At 47.9% G+C, this 20566-nt stretch overlaps 1 protein-coding gene across 2 annotated transcripts in view; it reads left to right on the plus strand.

Annotated features, from left to right (window-relative positions):
• The first annotated feature begins 702 nt into the window (after positions 1 to 702).
• The window catches only part of LOC136771640 (zinc finger protein 800), a 31882-nt gene continuing 12018 nt past the window's right edge, over positions 703 to 20566 (plus strand). For both annotated transcript variants that reach the window (XM_066724063.1, XM_066724062.1), the window contains exons 1-3: positions 703 to 839; positions 13429 to 13527; positions 14605 to 14719. In XM_066724063.1, coding sequence (XP_066580160.1) covers positions 13480 to 13527; positions 14605 to 14719 — 163 coding nt within the window. In that variant the 5' untranslated portion in view covers positions 703 to 839; positions 13429 to 13479. The remainder of the gene's footprint in view (positions 840 to 13428; positions 13528 to 14604; positions 14720 to 20566) is intronic.

A 20566-nucleotide genomic window follows, 5' to 3' on the forward strand; every position in this document is an offset into this window, starting at 1 on the left:
ATGAATATTGTATATATGTTTTGTTGCACTTTACATATTTGTTACGATGGCCTCGATTGACTCAAACGCGTGTGTGCTGGTCTGAATATACTTATTTTTATTTAAAACAAACTGCAGGAAAATGCAGATGGTCGACTTTGCGGTAGAAGAGTTGGAGCTGTGACACTGTTCGAGCAAATATACAATTATAATAATCAATATTAAAAGATGTACACTTGGGTGTCCGGTCACAACATGATGGAACACGTTTAACTAGTAAGAACAATCCCATTTAAATCCATGGCTGGCTCATCCATCGATATCTCTTGAATACATTTGAAACACATGCACAAACAGTCCCACCAGAGAAAGTTTTCATTGCAGGTTTTTAAAAAGTTCACCTGAATTCAGTATCAAAGCAATAACAAACAAACAAAAAAAGAAACAAACAACAGAAGTCGATTTATTTATAAATATATAATAACAATATAGTGAACAACACGTGTTATTGCATTTGCATCTCACGTTGGTATGCATCCTTTGGCGACACTATAAACAGTAAGAACTAACTTAACTTTTTTGAAATAAAGACCTGCAGCTGCGCACCCGGGCCGGGGTCAGCTGCCCCCTGGCCAGCCCCGCAGACTGGCAGCTCCTGGGCACCCGAGCGGTGGAGCCCAGCCAGCACTGCACCTTTGCGCAGCGGCAGCAGCAGCTTTCCACCGAGGTCCCTGTGTGCACAAAGGCTGCTGCTGGGGACACTCGCACCAGCCCGCACAGCGGCGAGGAGCTCTCCACCTCAGAGACCCAGCCACGCCGGCCCCGCACGCCGCCTCACCCGCACCCCAGGCCCCGGACAGGTAAGGACTCTCTCCGGCACCTGCCGAACCGGCTCGGACGGGGATCCTCGGGCCTGGAGACGCGCTCAGAGCGACCCGATCCCTCGCCTCCGTTCGTTTCCCGTGCTGGTTGTTTTTTGGAAGAAAATGGCGTCACCGCTCTCTTGTGCTGTGTCTCTGCGAGGAGGGGAAACGCACGGGTTTCTCGGGCCGAAACTGACCCCCGACACCGCCGCCGGAGGCCAGACGCGGGGCGGCCGGGCTTCGGGGAGGCTCGGCTGCCCGTTTTCTCCCTTTTTAAGCACTTGGGGAGACATTGTAGGCAGTGGGAAGACGCGCAAAGCCGGAAGGGTCGCCGGTCCTGTGCGCCAAGCTGCTTCTTGGAAAAGGTGGCACCGAGCCGCAAAACGCAGCCGTCGCCAGCCCCGGTTCGGCCCGTTTTGGAGGGGTTCTGGAGAGCTGGGGGGTGTGTGAGCTGATGGCGGGTCTGGATCGGTTGGGCTGGGCGGTGAACCGCCGCGCAGATGGAAAGTGTTTCTGTAAACACGGCTTGCTCTTTGGAGATCCTTTCTTTGGTTCAGCCCGCTTTTACGCCGCACTCCCCTGCCATGCAGCAGTCTGTAGAGGGGCCCACTCTTTTACGGTTTGAAAGGTGCGTTTTGTACTTGGCTTTTCCTTTGATCAAGTTAATCTGGCCCTTTGTGGCGCAAAATAGGGGCGTTTTGGGGCTGACAATATAGCCGTGTAAAGGAGATTTCAAGGGATAATGGGGCGATGCAAATCGTGCCATGAGAAGGGTAAAGTATTTTTGCGCTCCGGATTGCAGAATGCCAGCAAAGAAAGGCTCTGAAAACTGTGTGCCGGGCAGTCGTGGTGCACAGAGCACAAAAAACCCGGGTTTGTGTAGCTGTGGCTGCGCAACGAGGCTCCTGCTTTGCGCACACCGGCGTACTTGTCGTCACGCATCCACTGTTTAGCATATATTTTGGTGCTGGTTAACCTACCCAAAGTGCTGGGATGTTTCGGCAGCGGAGGAGCAGCGTGTGTCTGGGCGCTGGTTGTCTTGGCATCCAGCAGCACAAAGTTTGTGCAGATGCCCCGTCGCCCGCCTGCCCGCGTCCCGGCTGGATGTAGCCAAGCATCCCCGCACCCGCCCCGGCCCCGGCCCCGGCCCCGGCCCGCCGCGACGCCCTGCCCGGCCGCGGACACAAGTGGGTGCTTTTGCAGAAGTGCTAGTGCGGGCACTTGTGCTGCCCATCGGAACCACACGCACAACAATAAAGCGAAACAATACCCCACTGCGCCCGGGTATGTCACATAATCTGAACTTAAAAAACAAACAAACAAACAATATTGCTCCATTTGGATTTTAAGACGCATCTCAGTCACCCCGAGCGCCGGGTGGCTCCATCGCTGTGGATATATTTGGGTTTGGGACTGACATGCAACCTGCTACACTTGCAAATGCGCCGTGCCAATTGCGTCATGCGCAGCGTCTCGAAACACAACTTTGTTCAGGGGAAACTAGAAACTGCTGCTTTGCAAGCGACGCCAGCCGTTCAGATATAAAGGGGAAATGCAAATGTATCTAAGTGTATCACAGCTTTAGCGGCAGGGGGACTCCGTGTTTCCCGTATGACACAGCCTCTGTTGTGGCAGGAAAGCGAGTGTGCAGCCACGGAGCGGGCGGCACACATGGCTTTTCCCTTTTTTACAGGCTCCTCCGTGTCCCCCGTAAATCATAATTAATGCCGCGGGGTGGCGGTGGGACTCGCTGAAAGGAAACGTGCCGAGGCAGCGGTGTCCGTGTTGCGTCACAGTGGCACTGTGTAAACAATGAGGCTCGGCTACGTCACGCCTTACTCCACCGACCAGCCTGCTCCGAAACTGTACCGCCGTGACGTAATGCCCGGTGTGACTGACCCGCAGCCTCCCGACTCTCACGCTGCCCTCCAGCCCATTTCCCCCCGCAAACTGTGCTCAAGTTGACGCGCAGAAACAATGAAGCCGATGTCGTTAGTGTCCCTGTTCACCGGTGTGCGCGCACGGGTGGAGGAGCAGTGTAGTTGTGTGTGTGTAAGTGTGTAGTGTGCGGACCCAGCGATATGATCTGTTTTGCTTTCGAAATGCACGACCGAGCAGCAGCAGCGCCGAGCCCGCCGTCAGTGTGGAGAAATGGTCCTGTCAGCCACTATGTTACGGTCTAGTTCAGTCAGGCGCGGCTTTTGACGTGTGTGTCTATTAGACCTGATGGCACACTGGCTGTGCTGTAACCTTGTTTTCAGAGCTGTGTGGAAACGTGTATTGTGACGTTTTGCAGCAGTGGGCGACGTGACGGTGGATTCGCTCTGCTGTGCGCGGTTATCAGATCTGTGGTGATTTCTGAAGCCTCCCCATAGCTGGAGCACATGTTGCGTTACACACACGACTGGCTTTTTATTTTTTAAATGGCATGCACACATTTAAAAATATGTATTATTAATGATTGAATAAGAAACACACTCATACAGACATGCATACAGAATGTGAAGCTTGTTTTCATTTCTGAGGAGCTATGAGAAAGTAAGGAGTGATTGTGTAGTGCAGTGTGTGCAGTTGCAATAGTGGGGGTCTCTGTCTGGCAAGGAGAACTGAACTCCTCCACAGGACCTGTGTGGGGGCGGCACCCTGCTGGCTCAGTCCTAGTGCAGTGTTTGATATGCCCCTGGTCCTGGAGTACTACCTAACCTGCTGGCTTTTGCTCCTTAATTACTTAATTGAACCATTAATTGAAGTAACAATCTGCTTAGATTTGACTTTTAAAATTGTGTAATAAGAGTTGGTTCTTTAATATGTTATTGAAACAATTATAAACTTAAAACCCCTACTGATTAAAATAATTGAAAGGATCTGATTTAGGAAATTATTAATTCAATTAAGGGTTCAATTAAGTAATTGAGAGCTCGGTTGGAACAAAAACCAGCAGGGTAGGGGCTCCATCAGGACCAGAGTTGGGAACCCTTGCCCTAAACAGTGACCCTACAAAGATGACAATTCCAGCTCCCTGCTGTTTGTCCACTTAACCGTTTGTACCCTTTACTTGTGTCAGTGTGTGACAGACAGTGAAGGATGTCCAGGTTATTTATTGTAAATGTAGCCCTGCTCAGGCCTTGGTTTATTTTATGTTGCTAGACAGAATTGTATTTTTGTTTGTTTTAAATACATAATTTCAGTGCATTGGACTATAATTCTGATGGTGAAAAGTTAGAAATGTAGTCATATGGGTTTATGCATGTTCTGCACAACACGGGGGGCAGGACAGTAAGCATGAACCCGTGTAAAAGACAGCGATATCGCTAGGCTAGGTCATTAAAATAGCCCTGAAAAGAATAGGGTTTCAACAATGTATACTCTGAATACACACACTTTTGTCTTTTAATACTTTAATACTGCAGTTAAAAGAGGGAAATAGTGAACAATGCACTGGAACTGGGTACGCTTGTTTGCATTTGATTTAATAAGAAAGTGATGATATGACATAAAAGTGATGGGTCTGTATTCCTAAAACGTTTATGGGCAAGTCAACACCTGGCTTCCCTCATGAGGAAGAAAAACACAAAGAAGTGGAGAAGTGTCAGAGAGATGACACTAGAAGGACTTTGTCTTTTGTACCATCAGGTGTTGGCTTGTTTTTTAAAGGGGGGGGTACATTTAACAATGAAGTTTTATGAATATGGGCCTCAAGCCGGAACCAGAGCTAATCTTTCTTGTGTAGGATTTTGTGTATCGAAAGCATTGTGCGTTTCCTGGTCTAGAAGCTTACCTTTGTGAAGGGGGCAAATAAAACAAAAGCCGTCTCTGATCCTGGCGGCCTGTTGGAGTGTCAGCAGAAGCAATTTCCCACTTTCTCTCTCGCCTGGCGCTCTCTGACCCCCTGTTGCTCGGCCTCAATACTCAGAACAGGAGTTGGTGGAAGTCCAAAACAACAACTCGCTCTTTTCTGTCTGGCTAATATGGTTGCATGTACATTTATGAATGGTAATGACCGCTCCTGAGTGCTGTGGTATTGTGCCGGACTGTACACGGCCTGTGATATGATTCACTTTATCCTGAATCTCTCTCCCTTATCTGGAACTGGTGGCCGTTCTGTCTGCTGGCTGAGGCCTAGCCGCTCTCTTTCTTTTCTGGGGAGTAACGTGTGCTTGTGAAAGGTTTGCAGTAAAGAAGTAGCCATCCACTAAGGACTCTTCTGACCCACACTGTGATTCTGTTGGCAGTCATCCTGATCAGCAATGTGGATGTATGACGAGGTATTAGTCAGTATTTGTTGGTAATTGTTTTTTATTCTTGAGAATTTCATGGGAATGCCCATGATTTGAAGGATCAGAATTGAACTTCACAGAAATGTAGCGAATGTAGCCTTTCCAGGTGTTATTCGAGTTTGGTTGGACTTGTGTTAAGGAGGGAAACTGATTTTAAAGCAGTGAGTGGAGACCGGCGCTAATCGATCCAAGAGTGGAGGCAGTGTTGTGTTTATCAGAAAAAGCGTTTATTGTGATCTCATATTTGGCCCAACCCTGTTGATTTGTCGGTCAGCCATTCAAATTCAAATCCGAGTCCGTTACGGCATGCGGATGTTTTCACGTGAGGCTTTGAATTTGTTTGCCCTGTTCATGTCATTTTATTACTTTATTTTCAAGCGGTGGAGCTGTACTTTTCAGCATGATTCATTTTATTTAAAGTGAGCTGTCAAAAGTCAAAAGAAAAAACGTCTTTTCCTGGGTGTGTTTTGATGCTGTGCCTGGGTGTTTCTCTCATTGACTCTCCTGCTTTATTTTGACAAATTGTGTCGAAGATTGTATCTGTGAACTGCTGAGAAAAAGGTTAACTTCGCTACCAGAAAGAAGCCAAAGTGAAAAAGCCACAGAGAACCGATCTTGCTGTTCTCTAGATGCTGCACGTTTGTTCCTCCTACATTTCTTGGTCTTTGAAACTGCACTTTGCACGGTATCTCCTCGGGACTCGCTTCAACTATAACAGTTTTTTTTCCCTGTTTGTTTAAACAAGTTGGTCATTAAAAAGCAATTTGGGCATAAAGCGTCGCAGCTCGATATCCTACGCCTTAGTGGTCCCGAGTCAGTGCTTAGATCATTACTGTGAGCCCTGACTTCCTTATGAAGCCCAGCGGGAGACGGCAGGGTCACATTAAGACCGTCTACTCAGCATCAGTAGCAGCAGAACAAAACCCGTCTCCACACCTCCTGTGTAGTCAGTCACCAGCTCTCAGAGATGGTATGGTAGCCTGTCAGGGACGTACAGTGAGGGGAAAAAAGTATTTGATCCCCTGCTGATCTTGTACGTTTGCCCACTGACAAAGAAATGATCAGTCTATAATTTTAATGGTAGGTGTATTTTAACAGTGAGAGACAGAATAACAACACAAAAATCCAGAAAAATGCATTTCAAAAAAGTTATACATTGATTTGCATGTTAATGAGGAAAATAAGTCTTTGATCCCCTATCAATCAGCAAGATTTCTGGCTCCCAGGTGTCTTTTATACAGGTAACGAGCTGAGATTAGGAGCACTCTCTTAAAGGGAGTGCTCCTAATCTCAGATTGTTACCTGTATAAAAGACACCTGTCCACAGAAGCAATCAATCAATCAGATTCCAAACTCTCCACCATGGCCAAGACCAAAGAGCTGTCCAAGGATGTCAGGGACAAGATTGTAGACCTACACAAGGCTGGAATGGGCTACAAGACCATCGCCAAGCAGCTTGGTGAGAAGGTGACAACAGTTGGTGCGATTATTCGCAAATGGAAGAAACACAAAATAACTGTCAGTCTCCCTCGGTCTGGGGCTCCATGCAAGATCTCACCTCGTGGAGTTTCAATGATCATGAGAACGGTGAGGAATCAGCCCAGAACTACACGGGAGGATCTTGTTAATGATCTCAAGGCAGCTGGGACCATAGTCACCAAGAAAACAATTGGTAACACATTACACCGTGAAGGACTGAAATCCTGCAGCGCCCGCAAGGTCCCCCTGCTCAAGAAAGCACATGTACAGGCCCGTCTGAAGTTTGCCAATGAACATCTGAATGATTCGGAGGAGAACTGGGTGAAAGTGTTGTGGTCAGATGAGACCAAAATTCGAGCTCTTTGGCATCAACTCAACTCACCGTGTTTGGAGGAGGAGGAATGACCCCAAGAACACCATCCCCACCGTCAAACATGGAGGTGGAAACATTATGCTTTGGGGGTGTTTTTCTGCTAAGGGGACAGGACAACTGCACCGCATCAAAGGGACGATGGACGGGGCCATGTACCGTCAAATCTTGGGTGAGAACCTCCTTCCCTCAGCCAGGGCATTGAAAATGGGTCGTGGATGGGTATTCCAGCATGACAATGACCCAAAACACACAGCCAAGGCAACAAAGGAGTGGCTCAAGAAGAAGCACATTAAGGTCCTGGAGTGGCCTAGCCAGTCTCCAGACCTTAATCCCATAGAAAATCTGTGGAGGGAGCTGAAGGTTCGAGTTGCCAAACGTCAGCCTCGAAACCTTAATGACTTGGAAAGGATCTGCAAAGAGGAGTGGGACAAAATCCCTCCTGAGATGTGTGCAAACCTGGTGGCCAACTACAAGAAACGTCTGACCTCTGTGATTGCCAACAAGGGTTTTGCCACCAAGTACTAAGTCGAAGGGGTCAAATACTTATTTCCCTCATGCAAATCAATGTATAACTTTTTTGAAATGTGTTTTTCTGGATTTTTTTGTTGTTATTCTGTCTCTCACTGTTAGAATACACCTACCATTAAAATTATAGACTGATCATTTATTTGTCAGTGGGCAAACGTACAAAATCAGCAGGGGATCAAATACTTTTTTACCCCACTGTATGTCACCCCGCCACAAAGCATGAGGGGAACTAATACCCCTTTATAGCGGTGTAGGGATACTCTGTGTGTGACGGGAGCGCTGGGGCTCATTAGGGTATAATTGTGGGAGGGTCCCCGGCTAAATGAAGCCCCTCTTATGCTTCTGTTAGTATCTGATTGGGTTATGATGAATGAACGTCAGTGGGTTCATGTTATATAAGAGAGAGCTGTGGAGCTGTGAGTTTCTCTGTGTACAGCAGCAGCCAATCAATTGTACCTTTTAAAACAGCTGGGTCTCAGCCCTCGAAGGCTCACCTTGCACTGCGGTGAGTCATGTGCTGTGAAACAAGGACACGTCAGTCTCTGTGGATCAGTGGACAGTGCTGCTTAAAAGATATTCCCCCAGGAGTCGTGCGTCGTCTCTTCCTCCTCCTCAGAAGTGTGAGTGTGACGCAGCCGGAGGACGGGGAGATGCGAGTGTTCGGGGAATCACTCGTTTGTGAGCGCTGTCCTCCGCAGGGACCGTGACACGTCGAGGCCAGGATGATTAGTCCGGGTCACGTGGGTGCCCAGCTGTGCGATGTCGTCACTGCCAGCCTGAATGACTGACTCCCATTGTGTTTCGGGCCAAACCGTACGGGGCAGGAGAGTCTCCACAATACAGCACGGTCAGGAACGATCATTAGTGAAGTTGTTGTGCGCCTCACGTGGAAATCGACGGCCTCTAATTAGTTGGCATGGTTTAAGATGGAGTGTGGCTGTGGGAGTGAGAGCTGTTTTCTGTTGTGAACCTCGCTCACCTGTGGGTGACACTTCCCCCCACACGACAGTTAAAGCCCTGTCCTCGTGCGGGACTTGGTTTAATACGAGAGACGGCTTTAACAGCGAGCTAGTTGGTGTGAGAGAGCCAGCCGTGTTCACCACTGCCACGTCTGATGCTTTTCAACGCCGATTTATACAAATCCAAGGCTAGGGGCTGGCACATCTGAAGGAGACAGTATTAAGCTGTATCTGCAGAGCCGGGGAACACTGTCTCATTGTGCGTCGCGCAGACGGGTTTGTCTCCCTGCCCGTCACTCCCTTTCAGCTCAGCACCTAAATCTCTAGGTCCGAAGCCCCGCGTGTGACAACTTTGCCGAGCAGCTGAATTAATGGATTTCGGTACAATTCAAGATAGCAGCTCTCCATTGTGGGTCGCGCTGCGCCAGGAGCGGTTTGCGAGCGTTCACAAAACGACCCAATTATGTGTGTTATTGAACAGTATTTACACCTGCAGCGGCTCATATGGTCCACACCACAGCCTTGCACTTTATTGTGCACTTTCTCAGTCTGGCACGGGGAAGTGTTGGCTTTGAAAAGAGCATCTGTATTCTGCTAGCAGAGGCTTATCAGTCGAAGTAGGAAAGAAACAAAATCTGATGCTTCTTTTGGGGCTTTAAAGATGCGATTTACTGCCCAGGCATCGTCTGGAAAACAAACACACAAAAACAGAGTCTCTGCACATTGCTGTAGTCAGTCCTGGGCTGTGCTTGTGAATGAAGTCCTTCCCCCACCAGACACACAACATAGAGTGAGATTTACAGTTGTGTAAAGGGGCGGCCGGCTTAATTTTCCTGCTTGAGCTCAAGGTGTAAAACTAATAATCTGGGGGTACATTGAGTTCATATAACACAGGATACCATTTTGAACTCCCTTTAGAGATTTTCCAGAAGCTAAATGAGACCAAAATCAGTTCCTCTAAAGTTTCAGCCATGTTTTATTTCATGAAATCATTGTCCAAGAAATATGTTGGTCTAGCTTTAATACAAGAGACCTGCAGCTAGTGCTGATCATGATTGAATGGATTCTGGTGTGTTTTGTAGAAGCCAAGATGAGTCACATGTTCGTTGACTTCCTCCATTTGTTTAGCGGTTATCTGTGTGCGAACAGCGCTATTCATAGTGTGACAGATTTATTTCTCATCGTGGAGAGGTTTATTTGTGTGGGTAGAAAGTGCCACTAACCAGGTTGTGAGGGGCTGTGCGTGAGTGTGGTGATGAATCTGCTGGAGAGAGCGGAGAGTTAGATGGGGAAACCCTGTTACAATCGGCTGAATCCTCTGCTGCTGCTGTGAATGTATTTATCAATTAAATTCACTTCCCTTTTTGTATCTACCTCATGTGTTTACACTGCTAAATCTAGATGCAGTTCGGCGCTCCAGCCTGCCTGAATGACTTCCCGTGTCAGTGCTGGCCTCCGCGTTTGACTTTCATATTAATACACAACTTGTATTGACGTTTTTATTTTTTCAGACTGTAATTTGGGGAGTTTGTCTGGCAGATATTCGATACTAATCTGGGCAGCTGTGTCGTGTATTTTGAGAGAATGAAACTGCCCTGTATTAAGCACTGCACTGAGCAATTAGACTACAGGGAACATTGCCTTGATAAATCACTCGACTCACTTGGCACCGGCGCAGCTGCGGGATGTTACAGCTGATCTTAGTGGCAAGCTTGTGTGGGACGGCGCTACTACCTGTGTCGATTGTGCGTCAATTGTGTCCCCGGCCACCGAGGAGACGGCGCCGCAGAGGCGTAGGAGAGTCTGGGATCCCGAGGAAGACCACAAAACCAGGAACACGGATGATCGGAGCGCCCACAGTGCACACGTCAAGGCTAATGGGAACGACAAAGCGGCCAGGAAGCAGAGGAACTGTGGAGCTGCCCACGGTCATGTTAATTAAAAGCTCGTACCCCTGGGAGACGTGTAATTAGTGCGAGTCCCTCGTGGTGAACATCGCATCCATCGCTCTGCCTACTGGGGCAAACAGAGGTCAGACTCCTTCACCGGGCGGGGGTGGGGGGCTGCAGGGGAGGGCCGGCGCACTCCAGTGCAGTCGAGGGAAATCCTAACCAGAGCGGACAGTGTTGGCCGGCTTCTCTTTCCAGAGAGGGCTGTTATTTATAGAGCGAAGACGTGCGCCCGTGATATATGGCCACAATTAGGCCGTGGCGAGGCAGGCCGAGGAGGAAGGAGGGCCGTGTGGGGCAGCTGGGGGGCCGCAGTCCCTGCCCTGGTCTGTCTGGGACAGGTCTGCTCGTGCTGGACTGCCCGTGATGGCGCTGCCCAGGGGATAGATCACCGTTGGCCCCCGTACGGCCCTGCGTGGCCCTCCCTGCTGCTCGAGCGCTAATGTAGGCAGGATGAAGCTTGAGGCTCTCCTTCTGCAGGACAGGAACGATAACACTGGCTGCTGTGTGTCTTTCTTTATTTAAAGAAACAGGCTGCTGTTGGTTGTGGTGGTTTCTAATTTAAACAAAACTACCCACGACGCACCTTCTCACCATGTGCAGCAGCAGCAGAAGGCTTGTGCCGCAGACACTCGGAATTCACTCAGTCTGTGGGAGCAGCGAAGCGGTTGCGGCCCTCGGGAGGGGTCGGCTATGCACTGGGAGCGGTGCCCGGGTCAAGGCTGGCATTTATACCAGTGGGGGCTACAGTACATTACAATCCATGGCATTGCCAGTGGTGGTTGCAGTTCTGATGGACAGAAAGCGTCCAATACCTGTAAGCCAATTATAGTCCCCACCATCGCATCTGTCGTGAGCCTTAATTAAATTATGTTTAATCCATTTTCTGTGCCGCATCTAAGCAGTCTAGCGATGAGGCTCAGTGCTGTCCCTTGCAGGGGGGAGCGGGACCCACAGCGCCGCATCTCATTCCCCCTCGCCTGCGGTCTCAGCACGGCGCATCAAGAGCTTTTTGTTTCCCTCTAGTGGGCATTTTTAAGAACTGCAGACTGATCTTTATATCTGAACACTTACAGTTGCGATGCTGTTGGGAAAGTTTCAGTCAGATTATTAACGCTTCGTGGTTTGCTTTGTAGAGTATTTTAAACCTGCTCTGTTGAAGGGGTAAGAGGACAATTAGTTTAATGCCTGCCCCCCAACATGCATACAAAAATAGCCTAAATACAAGTTTATAGAATGTCATTTGAAGCTTTTATGGTCAGAGCAACTATGTTTGCAATGAAATGTGCATTTATATGAGTGGTTTACAATCGGTATTACATAAATAAATTATAACCCAATATACTCTAGTTGTGTGTTTGTTTGGAGCTGGGCTGTTCTCAGAAACAATGTGTCCCAGAGCAGCAATGTGCTTGAGATGAATGTATTCAGTCTGCTGGTAACTGCTGGCTTCAGCTGGTCTTTTACAATTACATAAATATAAAACCACAATCGACAGCAGATCACTATTCATTCAAACCATCAGGACTGCCGGGGACAATAATGAATAAATAACAGAACTCTTGTCTGGTGGATATCAGCCAGACTGGGTGAAGGAGAGAACAGAACTTCGAATTATTAATAATAATAATAATAATAATAATAATAATAATGTTATTATTATTATTATTATTATTATTATTATCATATGTGAACAATTACCGACTAAACACAGACTAAAGCCTATCTCGGTGTAGTCTGGCGAGGTGGAGGTGTGGCAGTGTATTGGTGCAATACTGTTGTCCGCTATGATATTTTAGATCTGGTATGACACCTTATGTCTTGTACCACTCTGTTTTTTCCTTATCGGGCTACTATTTGCATATTTAAAGGTTGAGATGTAAAAATGACTCAATTAGCCTCCAGGGCTCTTTCCACTGTGTGATCAGAGCTGTAGGAGGAGAGCTTGTATCAGTTCAGTTGTGTAGTGCAGTTATTTAATGCAGTGTAGTACTGTAGTGCTTTATGAAAGTGCAGTAGTGTATATACTTCAGTACTGTCGTTACACACATACTGCTGTATGTACACTGTACTGCTCCTGACACACACACTTCGACTTACACACTACTGTGGACACTAATATACCCGCTACTATACTACCACTACTGACTTACTAACTGTCACTTATGCAGACTACTCCTACTTACACTAACCCACAAACTGTCACGGATGGTAACAATATCACACACACACACACACACACACACACACACAGTATCTTCAGATGCTTTCCGTTTGCTTTTGTAATTTTAAATTAGGAAGTGTATGTAGGTTAAACTTCAAACAACATCTCTCTGTCTCTCTGTGTCTCTCCCTTTGTCTCTCTCTCTCTCTCTCTCTCTCTGTCTCTCTGTGTGTAAGCAAGATCCTCCTGGCCCCAGAGAGCACTTCTGAGAACGGCATTTCCCCCATGAAAAGCCGAGCGCGATGCGTGTGTTTCTCCTTCTATATATGTTTTTATCCCGCGCTGATGCACTCGTTCACAATCGAACGGCTCCCGCTGATTTAAAAGGACTAACAGACGCACTGTGCGGTGCTGACCATCGATCGAAATCAAACAATGCGGTGTTGTGGTGGTGGTGTTGTTTTTTTGAGGTCGGTGCATTAAGCCTTAGAGTCTCTCGCTGCTCTCTTGAATGCAGTTCAGAGCAAAACATTTTGTGCCGCGATCGAAACTCTCGAAGCTCAGCGTGATGATGGTGGAATTGTGTTTTAAAGACAAGGTACAGGAAGATCTGGACTTATTCCTGACACAGGACACAAAATGCCGTCCCCTACTCTACTATATCGGTGTGAGACTGCAGCTGCTAATTCCCTGAGATCACTCACAAGATTTCTGAGATTAATTGGATGAATGAGGTGTGTCAAACCGGGCCGACCTTGATGGACTGTGCCGCATCTTTTTGGTGTTTTTATTATTAATATCATGATTATTGCATTTCTGTGTGCGTTAACGATCCCCGTGTGTCCGTCCCTCCCCAGGTGGACCCCGACCCTGAACTCAGACCCTGGGAGACCCCCACGGTGGGAATCATGGAGAAATCTCACATCGCTCTGAGGAGGCATTTCCTACGCAACCAGGTACTGGACTCCATCCGCCGAACCGGTCCTGGAGTCAGGTGTCACACAGAGAGCCTCGCGGAAAAGCTCCCGGGTCGCCTGCGCTCAACGGAGGCCGTGCCGTTGCGCTCCCAGCAAGCTGCAGATACGATCGCGGGCTCCTCGGGAGGCGCCTGGACCAGCGCTCTAGCTGTCCGGCAGACGGGCCGTTACTCACTCGCGATCTGAGAGTCGTAATGAGGCGTTCTGTATGTAGACATCACGGAGAGTAATGGAGGGGAAACGTATGTCGTGGGGATTTATTGTGCTGATGCGTCTGCAGACGTATGGCCCGTGTCTCGATCGCCAGGATTTATTGCTGGGACACTGTTCCCCCTCCTGCCAGGCATTCTACAATCTGTCATCCTTGTGCTTTCGCTGTTATTTATCATTAGTAGTACTCGTGTTAGTAGTAATAGTCATATTAGTAGAAATAGTACTAATTAATGAGTACATTTTTAGCAGATGCCTAAATACCAGTGGTTCTCAACCCTGGTCCTGGAGGAGAAACTACCCTGGTGGTTTTTATTCCATCCAAGCTCTAAGTTACTTAATTGAACGAATCATTTCCTAAATCAGAGCTTTTTAATTATTTTAAACAGTAGGGGTTCTAATTTAAATATATCATTGTATAAATAACTTATCTTATTAAGAAACCAACTCTTTATCAGTTACACAACTTAAAAAGTCAAATGTAAGGAAGTTATTAGATCAATTAAGCTTCAATTAAGTAATTCAGAGCTCAGCTGGAACTAAAACCCGCAGTAGGGGCTCCTCCAGGGCCAGGGTTGAGAACCACTGCTTTATACAATCCCTAACATGGACAATATTAATTCTATACACAATCCTGCAAGGCTGCACCACAGTGTGAACAGAATTAAGGTGCCAGAGAAGCACATTTTTCTTAAATATTGACTCTGTGACCCAGAGAGAGGCTGCCGCGTCCTCTCTGCTTGGGACTGTTGCGTGTGGTGCACACACAGGAGGCGTGGGTGTGGATGTGATTGATGCGTGTCTCCCGGAGAGCCCCGGCATGACCTCATGTCTCCCATGTCGCAGCATGCCGGCAAGACGGACTGGGAGACGGAGGACGGCAAGCCCCGCATCCAGAGAGCCGCGGTGAAGGACAAGTGCTGCCAGACGGACCACCACCACCATGGCTGCTGTGAGCCAGGTAACCCCGGGGGCGCGGGGCTCCCTCTGGCAGGGCCGGAGGCGGGGCAGCAGAGTGCCCGAGACGTGAAAGGTATAGTGACAGTCTCTTGCTTCCACAAGGCGACCGGTCTTTGCGAACGCCGGCAGCCGGGCCGTCCCACTAAACGCACGCGGTGCTGCACCTGTTTCTCTTTGAACGGGGGGCACTTCTGGCATTTCTGGAGGTGCTGATAGAGTGCCTTTGCTTCCAGCACGAGCCCTAACGTCACCTCATACTCATGAACACTTTCGTTGTGATGTCAGTGCACTAAAGCAGTCATATCACCTGGAAATGAAGTCTGTGTTCGGCTGCCGTTTCTCATCACCCCAATCCGTTATGTCCTTTTTAAATCTGTTTAGTGAAGATCACACTTCTGCCATGAGGTGAATAAAGCAGCTCGTCTCATCTCATCATAATTAAATAGCACTCACAGCCGGAAACACGAGGGGGGCAGTAGAAAAGGTACAGATATACATGTTAACGCTGCAGAAACACCCCGTATGCATTCGGAATGACTAAATTCGTAATACAAATTAAATCTTCCCTGCCTGCTCTAATCTACTGTCTCCCGGCCCGTCCATCTGTAAAATCGCTACCCGCGGCCTGACCCTCCTCCCCGGCACCGGCCTGGGGGGGCTGGATTATGCCTGACAGCTTGGCAGTTGCCTCCGGCAGGTTTGATGCTAATACCGGCCTGGATACACTTGGTTAACTAGTACCTCTGTGTCCCGCAAAGTAGGCACAGGGGATGTCCACACCGGGCCTTTCTGTTGAAAGCATTCGGAGGCTTAAAGTCACAGAGGCCCGTCATTAATTAAGGTCAGGCATTGCGTGGCTTTTGACCTTTTACTGTGTGAAACAGAGCTTGGCTGAAGCGGAGGCCTCAGGCAGTGGCAGGCCAGCGAACACTGAGCCAGAGGGAGGCTCCGGAGCAGGGGATTGTGGGATACCTTCACCACCCCGCCGGGTGTGTTTGTTGTTGTCGTCTCAGCCATTGTACCGATAGTCATGGCGAAGGGAGGGTCTACGCTCTTCCTACCTAAAGAGCTTTGAGATGCGTCTGTTGCCCGATTACTTTTCTGAATGTAGTGCGTGTGTAGCAGGTCCAGCGTAACTCACAGTTTACACTTCAAACACAGTCTAAATTTAGATGACTAAAGGCAGCCGAACGCGAGCTTGTGTCAGATTACCTTCGCTTGAGTACTCGTGTGCAGAATCGCGCCCAAGAGTCTCATAACATCTGCGCTGTTTTTGAAAATTGCAGGCTCAGGGGGTCGATGTGATTGATTTTCGTTCAGGTGGCGTTCTCTGTTATTATCGCTCGGTATCATCAGTGTCAGAGGCCCTTTCGGTGTCCTGGATATGAATCACTTTGGGTTATGCTGTAAGCTGTTCGAGACCATTAAACCTGACATCCTGGACGTGTGTTTTGCTGGGAGCTGGGGGAGAAGGGGTTAAGATGTGTGTTTTGCTGGGAGCTGGGGGAGGAGGGGTTAAGGCAGGGGGCCGGTTGGAGCCATGCGGCTGTCAGGTCACACGTCGCGGCCTGGTGGAGCCGCCGCAGACCTGAGCCAGAGGGCTCTGCTCTCCCTCATTAGCGGTATCTCGCGCAGACAGGGCTGCGCAGGGGTTTGTCTAAGGCGGCCCGGGGAGATAGTGCGCCCTCACAGCGCCGCTAATTCTCATGTCAAGAGGAACACGGAGAGTCACAGGACTGGAACAGGGTTTCAGACGTGCCGATGTGAGGCAGAGAAAACCTCTCTGCGAGGCGTGTGGCAGTGAGAGGCCCGGCACATGCTGCTGTCAGAAATAGAGAATCTTGAATAGAAAAAAAAGGAATTGCAAATAAGGGAGGGTGAGGTTTTTTTTGACATAAGAATAGGGAGGGGGTTATTATCAACATTATATTGGGTTGTTTATGTTTATGTTGGTGTATATGTTGAGTAGGAATAGCGTAGTGTCCATTCCTGCCTCTCCGGATGGGTCCTGTGTCTTGAATCTCCTCGGGCAGGTCAGTTTTTTACTGCAAATATTACTGGGGAGATTTCTGTCTGGTCTTCCTCCCTGTGGGTGACTGGAAGTGGCCGGTGAATCCAGATGAGCAGTTTTGTCGTGGTTGTGTTTTACAGTTCCAACACCCCCGCCATAAAGAGGCTTGTGGGAGAGGGCATGACTTTAGATACCATCTGCCCGGGCTGCAGCCTCTAACCGCTGGCTGGCTGGCGCGCGTCAGCGAGGGGGTGCCGTGCCGTGTCTGAAATCGAACCTGACTGACGCCCTGCTTGACTCCTGCCACTGTCAGTTCGCATCTACCCCGCGTGTCGGCTGTGTTGTCTGTGCCTTCGGCTCCCCTGAAAAAATACAGCCGCTGTGTATTACTTTTTTTCACTTTGTGACACGGTCATACTGTCGTTATTCCTGGGGCTCAACATGCCTGCACTGGTGCATGCCTGAGGAACATATACTTTGGTATAACATGGTATTCCCACACCCCCTCCAGTGTAGTAAAGCAGTGAGAAGGCATGTTGAACCCATAGCAGTCCAACGTAAAGCCGCGGTAAAGTGCAACAGATCCTGTGGTAAAAGTTAAAGGGTAAACGCGCATTAGCTTAGATGAGCTACAGTCTTGTAGGTTGTTATTAACCACTGTTGTGTGAAGCCCTTCTCAGCTCAGTGTGGAGACCACAGCTCTCTATTCACTTCCTGCAGTTCTCACGCTGCTTTTAAACTCTCCTTTCTTGTGGACGGAAGCGAGTGGCACTTCCTGTTGTCAGAGTCTTGCTTAGTCGGTTCGCTCTTTTTGTGTTTTGTGTACTCTCTCGGCACAGATACTCTTTAATCTAAGCCCTCTTGCGTGCTCGTGCTTCCTCTCCGGTGTCAGGTTTCCCCCTCCCTCCCTCAGACTGACTCGGGGGGGTTTAGGATGACCCCGACTGCAGATCCCTTCCCTGACTGGAATGTGGCGGGTTCCCCTGTCCTCGAGCTCGGCTGAGTCACCGCGTGTCTCCGTCATGGCAAATGCAGTCAGTCAGAGGTCGTTAGGAACCCACACCCCAGTAACCTTCAAGGACCAGCATTTTATTTCTTATTTTGAGAGAAACACTTGGCTGCGCACTAATAAACCTGCGTTCCCCGTGTTTGGGGATTGCCCATGTGGAGTGAGCTCTGAAATTTTATTCTGATACAGACAGATATCGTTGAACATGTTCTCCTGCTACAATAATTCCAACATCTCCTGAGATGCGTCCACGCCGGAGTGAGGATTGAGTCCGTGCGGGTTTGATTTCCACTTTCCACAGAAGATTGATTGGCCGACAGCTGCCATTGTGCGCGAGGTTGCGTAGGGCTGTTCCTGAGTATTTCTATGATTACTACAGTGCGGGACTGAGATCTTTCTGACTCACTTCGGACCGCAGAGGAAGTAAATACTTCTGTTGTTTGCTAGGCCTGAGGGGGCCCCTCTTGAGTATCAAGAAAGAAAATCACGTCGAGGACCTGTTCTATAGACCTAACGCTGCCAGTCAGCGTGAGAAGAGACTCGTTCACGAGCCCTCTGAAAGAAAATCACCGGTGCTCAAATTGTGCTTGATTACTTGAAGATCAGTTAAGGTCATAAAACAATAATAGAACTACTCATTAATAAGGATGTAGTAGAACCGTCTTGTCACGTGATGGTTCTTTGCTATGAGAACACAATTTGGGGAAACGCATGAATTACAGAGGGTGAGCAGATATGTGTCTGTAGCTGGATAGAGTGGTAAACAGAAGAAAATACAAAAAGAAAGAGCTACAATTGCCTCTTGGGAGCTGATTCCCTGGCAGGTGAGTGGCTCCCGTGGGGCTCTCTAACCCACCGGTGACAATCTTAACAGACTCAACTCACCCCTCCCGTCCCTTACTCAAGCAGATTGTATAGAAGGGTTTGCGTGCGATGAGTTTACATGCCCAGTTTCAGTCTCCCACATTCTGCCTTTCACAAAGAAATCAGCACATTGGAAAAGGCGGCGTTTCAATGCTCTCTCTATTTCTTTGTTGGTTCATGGTCCTGTGACTTCGCACACACACACAAAAAAAAGACACAGAGGCAGCCCGGCGACAATCACACACCGTGCCCCGAGACGGCCGTTATCTGGCCTGAAGAGGAGGATTGTCACGAGCCTGTCAAATAGTGTCAGACTTCAAGTTTAAGGTCACTGCCTCCGATGGGGTGAGTCTGTCGATGGCATTGTCTGCCACGCTGTTGACACACAAGGACTCCTTTCATATGATAATTAATTGTGAACGGGGCGAGCTGTTGACTTCACGTTTAAAAAACCAACCTTTCTGACATTTTCAAGTGTCCCAGACGCCACAGCCAGGTGCTTGCAGTGCCCCAGCATTGTAGTAATTCTCAAACAATGGCTTTTTATTAATTTTTTTAAGGGCAAATGGGCCAAAAAATGCACTTGAACTTTGGTTTGCTAACAATCTGTGTTTACATTTTGACACAACATTTAGAGATGGCTTCCATTTAACGTGCTATTGATCATATACTGCCCTACACATAAAAAAAAAAAATGTTGTTGCTCGTCTCATTGTAAGAATCCTTTTTCATGGTAAGACGGGGATGTTAAGTCAATCTGAGAACAAGAAATAAGTATTTTGCCGGAAACAGCTCATGAAACCGATTGTCTTTGTTCTGCTTTCTCTCCTGAACAAGACTTCATATCTCCACGCACCTTTCTCAGTTTGCCCCTCTTACGGGTTCAGCTGCTAGACTCAGTGTGCTTCATATATCCTACACATTTATTATGATCATTATATACAACATAACATACCTAGAATTAACATATATATGTATGATAATATATGCACAGCTTTGGAAAAAATTTAGACCACTCCATGTTAAGTGGTCTCTTAATTTTGTCCAGAGCTGTATATATATTTTGTGTGTATTTGCAGAATTGTGGACTCATCTCATCGTGTGCAGTTGCATGAAAGCTTGTAGCAGAAACATAAACATAAATAAGAGGCGAACATCAATGCTTAAACACCTACTGTATTGCATCACAGTCAATGTAGCAACACAATTGTGCATTTGATTTATTTTATTTGTAACAATTAATCTCATTGTGCAATAACGAGAACAGGATTCCTGCCACAGAAGTTCAGTTTGCTCAGTAAACATTTGTAATTGTATGCAAAAAATAAAGTAAAAAAACCCAGTATGTTCAGTCGACATCTCAGAGATACCAATTAAAGACACGTTACTGGCGTTGTGCACCCAGAGGACTCGTCGTGTGGAGCTCAGAGATGCTCCTGTCCACAGATTACACTTAAACTGTATTCACAATAAGCACACCGTAAGGGTTTCCAGCAGTTAGAACCAGGGGGAGGTGGTGGTTTACAGCTATAAATGAGGCACTTTGCTGTGGAGATCTAGTGTTTGAAGCTGTGCATCTGAGCATCATTGTTTGCCGTTGTTTCTGGTTGAAATACACTGTTTTAAGACCATCACTGGGCCTCAAGGTGTGAACGGTCAGGGAAAACGTTAAATACGCAGTACCATGAAAAACATACTTTGTACTGAATTAAGTTAACAGGTATATTTATTATTTATATGTTACCGTTGACTCCTGTAAAGATGAGGAAGATTAACAGAGAAATGGGGAGGTGTCACGTCAAGTTAACAAAAGCAAACTGTACACTTGTTGCATATAGATCAAGTTCGATAAAGGGAGTTTGCTTGCACGTGTGTGTGTTTTTGGTTGTGTGTTTGTGTTTTGTTGCCATGTGGTTGCGTGTTTGTTTGCGCCTTCACTTCTGTGCGTCACCTCGTCAACGTAT

Source organism: Amia ocellicauda, chromosome 15, assembly GCF_036373705.1.
Source record: "Amia ocellicauda isolate fAmiCal2 chromosome 15, fAmiCal2.hap1, whole genome shotgun sequence".
NCBI classification, from domain to species: domain Eukaryota; kingdom Metazoa; phylum Chordata; class Actinopteri; order Amiiformes; family Amiidae; genus Amia; species Amia ocellicauda.